We start from the raw sequence: 12,655 nt of genomic DNA on the forward strand, positions 1-12,655 counted from the left end.
TCACTGATGTGTTCTACTATTGTTGCTGCTTTCACTCAATCCACATTGCTCTTGGGGTTTATCTTCCCTTTAAACGCTTTCACTTGTAATGTGCTAATGTGCAAATCTGTTATAATGCAAAGAGTTCATTCTCCTTCTTCGGGATATATGTATGTAGTTCAAGTATGCCAGGTGTAGGACGCCCTCTAGCTACACAATGTGTGACCCTTTTTAAAGATGCCACATGAGGTCTGGTTTCTCAACAGAATGCTCAAACGCTTCAATTCTGACAAAGTACGGTATGTTTCACTTTGGTTTGCTTTTGAGCTCTTAAATGCACCCTGAAACATCTAGACTGGGTATGTCCTTTTCAGGACCTGTTCTGTGACCAATGTTCTGTGAACATGTGTACATCACCAGACATTCCATAACCATAGAAACCTTCAAAGAATACAATTAAAAATAAGAACAATTTTGGCAGTGTACGCATTTCATAATGCCTCACTTAATACTGGTTGTACAAATTCATTCACTCTACTTACTCATGTATAATGAGCAATATCTTGTTTTGACTCAAATAAAGTGAACATTTTCAATTTTCAAAAGTCACATTACACACGGCAGAGTATATGATGCTAAAAAAATAATGCATTGCCAAATTTCAATAAAAACTACCTGCACGGCATTCTTTGACCTGGCATTAATATATCATTTCCCTCTCATATTTCTTACTGTTCTCAAACTGTATACAAGTACTGTTGAATTCCTATTCAAGACACAAATTTAACAGAAAAAAAAAACTAAAGTTAAAAAATAAACAAACTAAAAAAGAACTAAAGTCACCCTACATGATTGACTCAGTGTCAAAAGGAATGACAAGACAAAAACATGTTTTGTGCACCTCAAGAAATACATCTGATTAATGATGTTAAGTTTTGTGCTTACTTTAAGCATCACACCAATTTAGTGATATTAATTAGTTTGTTTCTTTAGTCACCTCAATTGGCCATTGTACAGTGCACTCCTGTATAATGAGAATGGTTATAACAGAATTCCATTTACAACAAAATAAAAATTTAGGCTATAAAATCATCTGCTCTATGTTATACGAAAGGTCCTGGGGACTCTGTTATACGTAACGGGAGACCGCTGTATTACTCTTCTCTACAGTTCATTCCAATCGAGCACACATTTCTTTGGATCCCCTTGACAGCTTTGCATTGAACTGCAATAAGAAGATATAATAGTATCACAACTGGAAATTGGTGAATTGATTAGACATCTTACGTACATGACATCAGAGCATTACTCCTATTGCAATGAAAGTCCATTCTGTGGGAACATGAAATCAGAAGAAGAAGAGGCTTGCTTTTAACCCGTTGAAGATGGACTGATTTTGCTATGACACACATTTTCCATAGACGCCTGCCCGAGTATTCTTGGGGATTGTCCTCAATGGGTTAAGGCAAAGAGTTCCCGCTGGAGTTTGGCGAGAAGGCACTCTGCCCATCCACAATCTTGTCTGCATTGTTTGTCACCATGGCAACAATCCGGCCCAGTTTGTGCGAGAGCTGCCCCAGCGTCTCCACGAGGTCGACCATGGGCAGCTTCCTCAGCTCGACGGCGTCGCTGCCGTCACGCGACATCTCCCCCTCCCCCCTCTGCAGGCTGCCTCTCTCGGGGAATCCCAATTGCTCGCTGGTGTGGGTGGAGCTCACTGCTGTCCCCCTCAGTACTGGGCTGCTCATGATTGAGCGGACGATGTCTGACGACGGGGAACTCGAGTCCCCAGAATCCCTTCGCGCAAGGAAGGGCATGGATTGGACTCGTCGCACTAGCTCCACTTGGTAAAACCTGATGGAATAAAAACATGTTGAATGTTACAGCAGCTTAGAAATAAAATCACCTTCATGCTATAACATTTCTATTGGCTTTGCCTTGGTTAATACTGTCATTTCACTTACTGACAACTTAAACTTATATTAATATGATAAAACATAACATAACTTAATATGTTAAAGTTATATACCTTCACTAACATAAGCATCAATTATTCTTTATCCTTATAAGGTGTATTGTCACTGCTATATTAGTGATGTACAACATTTCTTTAGAAGGGGCCTTTAGTCAGCAGCACGCATCACTCAATAAAAATTTTCTACTACAATACAACTCGGCCCACCTGACATTATCATACAGCTGCCTCATGCGATGACAGAGTTTGCTGGTATCCGTTACCATGGAGATGACCTGCTGGTAATTCTTCCGGTCCTCCATCAGGCATCCCTCCACCACACTCCTCAGCTCCTTCTCCTGCAGGAGTTGTGCCTCCATCTGGTCTCTCTTTATCCCATCCTGGAAGAGAAAAGTATCATCAACGGTCAAAAAGGAAAAACCTTTCTTCCTTCCAAGTTCCATCTCCAGCATAACATTAAAGAAGGAGATGTACATTTTGCAAAATCCTATGTTCACTGTGCAAAATAATACGAATACCCCCCACACCCACTATTATTATCATTACTATTATATCATTATCATTATTATTATTATTATTATCATCATCATCATTATCATATTATTATTATGAATATTATTAAAAACAAACAAACACAATTTTGGGGTATTTCAGAATTTGGTGGGGGATGAGTAACCTGAGTTATGATTTGATGTGTTGCATAACATTTCATGAACAGGCATTGCTTTCTCAATCTTTGCTGAATACAAGTACAACCTGTACTTCTCTCTTTCTCATTTCTTTTGATAGTATTACTATGAAAACATTTACCATTGTTTTTTTTTTCCTCTGAGGGATACTGCTACTACAGTGTTTTCTATTAGCACGATTTAGATCCCAGTTGCAAATGGTTAAAGCCTCCTCATTAGTTGGACAATGGGAATACCCATCCTGCACGTATGCAAAACCACACTCTTTGCCTGTACCTGCATTGAAGGAGTAACATTGCAGATTTACATCTCACTACTAATACTACATAGTTTAACCGTCATGAGCCCCAGCTGACCTCCGAGAGTTGAACGGCCATTTCCTGCATAGCAGTCTCCACCCGGTCAGCGTAGACCTGCTCCAGGCTGTCCGAGAAGGGCCTGGCCTGGCTGTGCCAGCGGGCGATGGCGTTGGTCAGTTTCCGCCTCGGTCCCATCAGCCTGTGCGGAAAACCCAACAAGGAATGAGTAAACCTTTCTGTGCCATAGACCTTGGACAGCATGTATAATGGTATGTGGTTTTTCCCTGCTATAGGCATTCATTCAAAGATTACACTCGCCAAATTTACAAGGTTAGCTTTGAGACATACGCAAACCGACATCCCATATGGGATGGGTGCTGCTACAAACAAAAAATGAAAAATCTACCTGTGATGTAGTGCTTCTTTTCTTCCAGGGACTACATTTAAATCATAAATTTACTTAAGCCACCTTTGAAAATTCAGGCTAAAGGGTTAGGAAAGTCATTCATTCACATACCAGTGTAGGCAGCCCAAACCACATGACAACTCCAAATTATCATGACAATGTCCATTCAAAGTGTTTGCTACTAATATAAAGTATAACATGTACACATATAGGTACTAGTGCATGCAGAGCTGTTAAAACAAAAAAAAAAATTAAACAGTAAAACAAAGGGATGTGACACTGCATATGTTTTTATCAAAGTGTCACAGAAGTCACAACCACACACGTATGCACATCATAAAAATAATGTTTTTGAACTGGAAATTAAGCAATCATGGCCTTTCTTATTAAAAACGATGGAAAGGGGTAATAGAAGTGAACAAGGGTCTTGAAACAGTGGCAGTGGTACTGTTAAAGTACTAAAATGTTACAGACTATTCTCAAAGCAGAAATACTGTAGCAGTAAAATTACCACAACGGGTCAACAAAAGAAAAAAAACAATTTAATGATGAAAGAAGGAAGGAACAAAAAAGAATTAGAAGAAGGTTAATCAGTGAGAATGAGAGTATGAACAGTCAGGGGAAGAAACTAAAATGGAAGTGGAAGGGCAAGAAAGTGGGGGTTACTCAGGGCTTCTCAACATTCCAGTGACCCAGTGGCCTAGCGCCATCTAAAATCAATGTTTTGTCACCATATTTCCAAAAGAGGTTATCTTCTTGTGGCATGACCACGCAACTAAGCTTCAAAGTGAGGATATGCACTTGTACTCTTGTTTTTGAGGCCACCAAAATGTGAACATTTAAGAGATATAAGGGGCTGGAAGAAGCCAACAGAGAAAGAAAGAAAAACGTTAAAGGTATTGTTAAGCATTGGGAATGGTGATTTTAAAAATGTTTGAGTTACCACATTTGATGCATACATTGATGATAAACAGTACCTTTAAAGCAGAAATCATTACCTAATGCCGACCTCCTTGAGGTCGCTGTCTGTGAGGGTCAGGAAGACTCTGAGATCAATTTCTTGCTCCTCAAAGATGTGAAGATACTTGGTCAAGCCCAGGCTGCCAAGGAGCCCTGCCAGGTCAGTGAAGGGATAGCTGGTCACTTTCTCTTCCATGACCTCCGACCCTTCACCCCTGGACAGGTCGGGCTGGAGGGGGGAGACCGTGGAAGTGTACCCTATGGCCGGCTGGGGACCTTGCGGGTGGGGAGGGTGTGGTGGGGCGGGGTCATTGGGGTAGATCTGGAGATTGGCTCCGAGGTTCCATCCTACGTGGAGAGACACCTGCTGCTGTGGACGATCATGGTTCAGGGAGCCAAAGAGATCCTGGTCCGACGACGATGCATCGCCGCTCCCATCGATGCTGATCTTGCTGATTTGGGCCGCCAGCTCGTTGGGATCGACGCCCTGGTGCGTGCCACCGCTCTTTGGTCTGACGTCGGGCTCCTCACTGCCCGGGCTCCCTGCATCGTTGCTGGAAAGACTCGCATCACAGCTCACACCAAGCGCCCCGGCCAATCCCCCAGCTGAGCTACTGCTAAGACTGGAGTTACTGCTGCGTATCGTGAGGGCACCAGACACACAGAATGCTGTATCCTCTGCCCCACCAACATCGTTCCCATTCTGCCCATCGTCCTGGAGTTCTATACAAAAGCATCAATAATGACAAATTATTACCCATGACAGGAAATCCATTCATAGCAACAAAATTGATTCATCGTCCCATCAGAAACTGGCCGCACATCAATTTGTAAATCATCATGCATTATATCACTGGCATCAAATTCCTTTAGCCTATCATATCTCACCACTGTGATCCTCTGCAAGCTCTGATGACTTTGTTTTCTTTTCTCCCCGTAACTTTGCGAATGCCTCTGGGCCATCCAGAATGCTTGGCCCTTTGACCTTTGAACTACGACCCCTTCCATGGTGATGGTGATGGTGGTGGTGGTGGTGATGAGATGGCCTCGCAGGGCGGAGCTGGAAATTCTCGTCTGATGAGCTGAGGTCAAGATCATCCCCTAGACCTGAGCCAGAAATTGAAGGAATTCAAGATTCAAACCTTATATTTAACCTGTTGAGGATGAGTCTCGAGTATATTCGGGCAAGTGTCTATGGGAAATGCTTGTTGTAGCAAAATCAGCCCTTCCTGAACGGGTTAACATCCAAAATACTTACAGTTTAGCAAACTGAGCCGAGTCAACAACAACAAAAAAAAAATATATCAGGCATCTTGGCGATGAGTAACCGTTTATACTTTGCAACGATCTTGACATTACTGATCTACTTTGGGAGCCTGTAGTGTAGCTCTTTAGGCATTTTCTCCTAATATTGTACATTACAGAAAAAAAAAAATAGAACGCATTGAATTGGTTAGACTTCTAATTGATTTCGGGAAAAACTTCACAAACAGACACAAGCTTCAATCATAAATTATACAATGTTTCAGCTCATGCAAGCCAGCAGCCAGACACAGAGCACAGAATCTTTTATCCTTGCATACCTGGTGCTGATCGGACACTAGGGGGCGACATGCATCTGTTGTCTATGAGGCTGACTATCTTCATGTGGCCGTTCATGAGAGCCAACGAACGAGCCGTGTCACCGCGGTGACTCTGGAGATCAATGTCCACACTAGCCTGCAATGGAAAAATATAACGGATAATGATGTCAGATTACCATCTCAAATTAATCTGCACAAAATGAGAGTGGATTTCCTCTATGGGAGTACTAGTCCAGATTCTGGACGTTTTCTATCATTACGCATCCACGCGCCGCTCCACAGCTTATCGCGCTATCCCCTGTAACCGCTCGATGCCAACAAACCTGTCCGAAAAAAACGTCCAGAATGGTTTGACAGTGCGTAGGGTCAAAAGTTCATATTAGGTATGCTTACGTAATGCCCTATCTCTCGCAAGCTCATTGCGTACGTGTATGCATGAAAACTAAGGGATCGATCACAGAAAAGTTATGTGGGATCGATCGATCTGCAACCAGCTGTGTGCATTGCACCGTGAATACAGTGCGATCTGCAACAATTACTAATTATGTGCACAGAGATGCCTGCATTTTTGCACAACACACATTATCACAATCAAAGAGCCAACTCTTTGATCACAATGCAATGCGATACATGTACTCAGTTCTTCAGTGATCCGTACCATGCATTGTTGCACAGCTGATTCTTGCAACGTTTTTGACTGGCTGAAAGTTATGGTTGCAGTCATGTCCGACCTACTTTCACGTGGTGTTTTGGACTTTGTTGTGCCCAGATTCGATGATGACTTGAATATCATTCTTGAGATTGAAAATGGCGAGCTACAAATCGCCAGCTCGCCGATGTATGATTTGTGATGTGCCACTTCTAACGTCCAAACACTACATAAAACTGCAAAGAACTCTGTGAAGGTCGTGAGATGTGGACCTCAAGAAAAGTTGGAAGATTTGTTTGGCGATGTTATTGTTGGTAAAGGGGACCAATATGTTTTTTTTTGTTTTGTTTTTTTTTGGAGGGGGGTGGATTGTGCCGATCATATTCATTAAAAGAAATAATTTTGTCAACAATTATTCTTCCTTAATAATATTGTATGATGAAATATTCAGAAATTAAAGAAATTCTTTAATTGACATAGGCACTTGTGGCCCACTAAATAACAATGTAATTTTGTAATAAGCTCAGGGCTGTGAGATGTAGGTTCTATGAACCTCTACTTAGCTATGGTATACAAGATATCAAGCATATTCTGATCAGGGGTGGTGGAGGTGAAGGGGATAGGGTACAACCACATTACACAATTTGTAGTGCAAAGTTGTGAAGTACATATAAGGAACCAGAATGTGCCTTTTTTAGAGAGCAGTCTAAATTTAAAGAATTGCGCTAAGTTTGTACAACTTTTATAATTTCATTACCACTTCATGTAGGGCCTACTGGGCAGTTACAAAACTGTAGACCGACACTATTCACTTTGATAATTTCTGTAACAGAGACAATCAGACCAATATCCCTGTTGTAAGAATACCCCGTCACTCGGTTTTTTTTGTTTGTTAGTCTTCATGATAGTAAAGCTAAACTTAGTAAACCAAGATGAAGACGCATAAGAGCATTTCTGCTAGAGATATTGGTCCATTTGTCTCTGGCATTACAAGTGAACAGTTTTGGTTAAACTGCCCTTCTGAATATGCATATAAAGGTTACATATATATATATATATATATATATATATTCCTTTTTTTTGGCAAACCATACCTGTATTTGCTCAAAATAGTAGCTCCATGTATATATATATACATTATCAAATAAGTAGGCCTATTCATATCAAAAGACAGTCTGACAAAGCAACTTGTTTTTTTTCTAATTCACAAACATTTAAGGGGGATATCAGTGTGAAATTATGCTTGGGAAATGTGTGGGCCATGCACACAACACACACAAACACATACACGCATGTGCACACACACACACACACACACACAAACATACACAAACACATGCACACACACACACACACTCACATGTTAGCAATTTGATTAAACCCCCTATAACAAATCACATCCAAATTAAAACATTGTATATGTACTTTGTACATATACAGCTGTACAGTGTAGTAGACTTTATTTTTATCAACGTTTATGGCACCTGATTATTGGTAAATAAGTTTAGATTTTTTTTTTTTCAGTGTTGAGGTGTGGTCAGGAAATACATCAATTTATCACTATTGTACTTTGAAATGTACAATGTACAGTGTACATGTACATTACACATATGTGCAAATATATGTACTGTTAAATACACTGTGTAGTCTTCATCATTTCATGTACAGTAAGAGCAGACAGCAAAGTGAAAACAAATGGACTACGAGGAGCGTAATTTGAGCATATATGTATAATTTGTACATTTTTTAATCACATTACTTCTTAAGCCTTCATTATAAAAATTTGGCCATGATGGTAAGGCGCACCTGGTAAAGTAGGGACTGCGAGCGACGGAGAGCGACACTCAGCGACGGGGACATATTGCGAGAACAATGAAGTGCGTCGCAGTATGTTTTTACTCCGTCGCTAAGCGTCGGTCAAAGCACTACGCGCCATCATTTTGATGATACCGCGACGCTTGCCGACGCTTGCTGACACTTGCCGACACCCTCAAAAGAAGCTGTTGATTATTTCTATGTTGCGTGACCTCCGCTCACGCAAGCGTTCGTTTTGATAGTGCCGACGTTTCGGGACATGGCGCTTGAGATATAGCGAGATTTCTGAATGGTCACGGCCAGTGCTTAAATTGAATAGCGAGCGACGTGTCCAGACGCACCTCTCCTGATTACAAATGATGCTTGTGATAGCCCGACGATGAACGACGTGTCCCGACGCTTTCCTTTGTCTCAACATTGGTTATGAGTTGATTTGCGTTTCGTTTGGCTACAAGATGGTGAAAAGAAAACGTAATTATGGGGTGTGATCTCACTGAACGGGGAACACTTTGAAAGTAGCGATCGAAGAGGGTTTATGAAAACACATGTAGGTCTACACTCATACGCGAATGTATGCCTTAATTAGGCAGCTCCATACATGTAAAATTTTGCATGCATGAGGTTAGATCTTTTTTTATCTGTCAAGTGACTCAAGAACTAAATACAGTGTATTACGAAGTCGTCCTATTTCTCCCGTAGGAAAAAGTCAGATGTTTGTCGTTACTTTTGGAAATGAACAGCGGCAACAATTGGCTCCGCAAGATGCTAAAATTAATGTCAGATGTTTCATTTTAATTTTGGAAATGAATAATGGTAATATTCGTATGATACTAAAACGTCGGATGTTTGTTTATATTTTTGGAAATGAATAACGGTAAGATTCAGCTCCATACGGTGCTAAAATTGATGTCAGATATTTGATTTTGCGATCGGAAATGCATAAGGATAACATTTGGCTCCGGAAGATGCTGAAATAAATGTCGAATGTTTGCTTTGACTTTCGGAAATGATTAACAATAATATTCAACTCCGTACGATGATAAAATAAACGCCGCATGTTTGCTTTTACTTTCGAAAGTAAATAGCAACATTCGGCTCCAGAAGATGCTAAAATAACTATCACATGATTGCTTTTACGTTCGGAAGCGAATAGCAGTAATATTCTGCTCCATACGATGCTAGAATATTGTCGGATGTCTGCTTTTTAAATTTCGAAATGAATAACAGTAACATTGATTCATTAAAATTGATGTTTGATGTTTGCTTTGACGTTCGGAAATGAATAACAATCATATTCAACTCCGTATACGATGATAAAATAACTGTCTGATGTTTGCTTTTATGTTTGAAAGTAAATAGCAATAACATTCAGCTCCGGAAGATGCTATAAATGCCGGATGTTTACTTTAACGTTCGAAAGTAAATTAGCGATAACATTTAGCTCTGTAAGATGCTAAAGTAAATGTTGAATGATCCCTTTGACGTTTGGAAATGAATACCAATAATATTCATCTCCGTGTGATGGTGAAATAAATGCCGGATGTTTGCTTTAATGTTCGAAAGTAAATATCAATAACATTCAGCTCCGGAAGATGCTAAAATAAATGTCGAATGATCCCTTTGACGTTCGGAAATGAATAACAATAATATTCAATTCCGTACTATGATCAAATGAATGTCGGATGTTTGCTTTTACTTTCGAAAGTAAATATTAATGACATTCGGCTCCGGAAGATGCTGATATAAATGTCAGATGATTGATTTTACGTTCGGAAGTGAATAGAAGTAACATTCTGCTCCATACGATGCTAAAATAAATGTTGGATATTTGCTTTTACATTTCGAAATGAATAACAGTAACATTCAGCTGCGTTTGATGGGAAAGTAAATGTCTGATATCTGCATTGACGTTGAAAATTAACAACAGTAGGCCCTACTATTCGGCTCCGTACGATGCTAAAATAATATTGTCAGATGATTCATTTCACTTTCGGAAGTGGACAGCAGCATTCGGCTCCGTATGATAATGAAATAAATGTCGGGTGTTTGCTTTTAAATTTGGAAATGAATACCAGTAATATTCTGCTCCGTACGATGCTAAAATAATAAGAGATTGTAGCTTTTACATTTGGAAATGATTAACGGTATCAATCGGCTCAGTAAGATGCTAAAATAGATAGCGGATGTTTGCTTTCACGTTCGGAAATGAATAAGGATAACATTCAGCTCCCTAAGATGCTAAAATGAATGTCGGTAGTTTGCTTTTACATTTGAAAATGATTAACGGTAACATTCGTCTCCGTAAGGTGCTAAAATACTAGTAAATGTTGCATGATTGCTCTTACAATCGAAAATGAACAACGGTAACTTTCGGCTCTTTATAGTGCTAAAACGTTAATGTCGGATGTTTTAAATGTCTGCAAATGCTCCCATGCACTTTCTCATTTCAAACGTAAGTTGTGACCACCTGAATAGGCATCAACTTTTAACTAACTAACAGTGTGTGGGATTATTCCGAAGGTGCCTTAGTCTGAAAACTCTTAATCCGGCACGAAAATGTATTTATTTATTTATTTATCTATCTATCTATCTACCTATTTGTTTATTTATTCATTTATCTTTTGAGTTTAACAACGTTGAGAATATCGACCCCCGTTTCGTTTTCGAGTCGACGATTCTTCAAAAAACGAAACTTGTTTTTCCCCCTTCGTCAATTTGGGATTTACGAGCCTTCGGAATGACTGTAACTTATGTTTTTGTTTTTTTTTTCTGTCGATTAGGGGATGGGGGGGGGGGGGGGTAATTCAGAAAATGAATATAGAAGGGAGTGAAATTCTTGAGGCAAGAAATACAAGAAAGTGAAATTCTCAGTTTGATATCGTTAATTTTTTTTGCGTGATGTTTGTATTCTGGATAGAGTCATGTACTTATTCCATTGGTTCGTTCCTCCGAATCTTAGCCTTCGTAACGAACTTTAAGTAACGAACTGTAACTTTATGTTTTGTTTTGTTTGTTTGTTTTTCAGTCGAGCAGTGGAGGGGGAAGGGTAATTCAGAAAAGAAATATATAGACGGCATCAGGGAAAATTTTGAGGCATGAAATCAGTTTCTCAGTTTGACATTGTTAATTTCTTTGCGTGGTGGTTATTATTCCAAAAAGAGTCAGGTATGATGATACTAGGTGTACTTATATTCCGATGGTTCGTTCTTCAGTATCCGAAAAACGCAAATTCCATGTTTGTTACTATAGTAATCTGAAAGTGTACTAGGGTTTGTTAATCCGAACATTTTGTGACATTCCGAAGGTTCGTTAATCTGAAAATGGGAAATACGGTTCGTTAATCTGAAAACGAATAACGTGGTCAAAAATTTGTTTTGTTTTCGGATTAGCAGCATTTAGAAAACCAAACCTTCCTTCGTTTTTGAATTGACGAATCTTCAAAACAGCAACACAATTTTGTTGTTGCTTTTATTTTTTTTTTTTCGAATAACGAGACTTCGGAAATTGCAAACTTTCAAAGTAACGAACAGTTACGATCTTTTGTTAATCATTAAAGCGAGCAGTGGAGGATAATTCAGAAAAGAAATATAGACGGGAGGAATACTACAGTAATCTTTGATTGATGATGATGTTGGTCATGTTTCTGAATGTTTATAGAAAAAGGCTGAGTGATCTGAGTGATGGTGATGATAAGTTATTACTAATGCGAGTGTAAAAGACAGCTTGCTGAACATACTTCTTTCCCTTCCGGCCCATGAATGATGAAAAAAAAAATACATACACCTCACAACAAAAAGAACCACGTGCTAGCAACCTTCGTAAAGTTAAATCTAGACGTTCATTACCAGCAAAGGGAAAAAAACACAACAGTAACTGAAGCAAAGAGATTGTGTATGCACTCTCTGGCATTACGAGAAACTTGACACCCCACCCCTCTCCCCTCTTGTGGAAAATTTCCACAAAACCAGGTGCCAGACCCAAGGTGCCAGACGAAAGAATGCGCGCGCTGGGGAATAAACCGCGTGTAAATAGCCTGGAAATATCGATCGAAGAACTATAGCTCATGAGTTGTCATCGCAAAGATCATGATTCTAATTATAGCCTTTCTTTTGACCATTAGTAGAAATATCGAACAGTTTATTATCGTGTACTTACTTGAGTATTTCAAATGTTTTCTGAACTAAAAAATTGTATAGGAAGGGATTGATTACTCACAGAAATATTCACAAATATTCACAAATTCACTACGAGTATGTGATGCAGCCACTAACCGGTTAGACAGCAAAATCCTGGCAATTTC

At 39.6% G+C, this 12,655-nt stretch overlaps 1 protein-coding gene across 1 annotated transcript in view; it reads right to left on the reverse strand.

Annotated features, from left to right (window-relative positions):
- Window positions 1-1,439: 1,439 nt before the first annotated feature.
- The window catches only part of LOC139731196 (ankyrin repeat and SAM domain-containing protein 3-like), a 35,966-nt gene continuing 24,750 nt past the window's right edge, over window positions 1,440-12,655 (reverse strand). The window contains exons 6-11 of the mRNA XM_071642079.1: window positions 5,892-6,027; window positions 5,197-5,415; window positions 4,347-5,031; window positions 3,000-3,141; window positions 2,162-2,334; window positions 1,440-1,833 (exon numbers count right to left, since the gene is read on the reverse strand). Of these exons, the coding sequence (XP_071498180.1) occupies window positions 1,440-1,833; window positions 2,162-2,334; window positions 3,000-3,141; window positions 4,347-5,031; window positions 5,197-5,415; window positions 5,892-6,027 (1,749 nt within the window). The remainder of the gene's footprint in view (window positions 1,834-2,161; window positions 2,335-2,999; window positions 3,142-4,346; window positions 5,032-5,196; window positions 5,416-5,891; window positions 6,028-12,655) is intronic.

This window comes from Diadema antillarum, unplaced genomic scaffold (assembly GCF_040938485.1).
Source record: "Diadema antillarum isolate AM-2024a unplaced genomic scaffold, OU_Dant_1.0 seq00000365_RagTag, whole genome shotgun sequence".
Classification (NCBI taxonomy): domain Eukaryota; kingdom Metazoa; phylum Echinodermata; class Echinoidea; order Diadematoida; family Diadematidae; genus Diadema; species Diadema antillarum.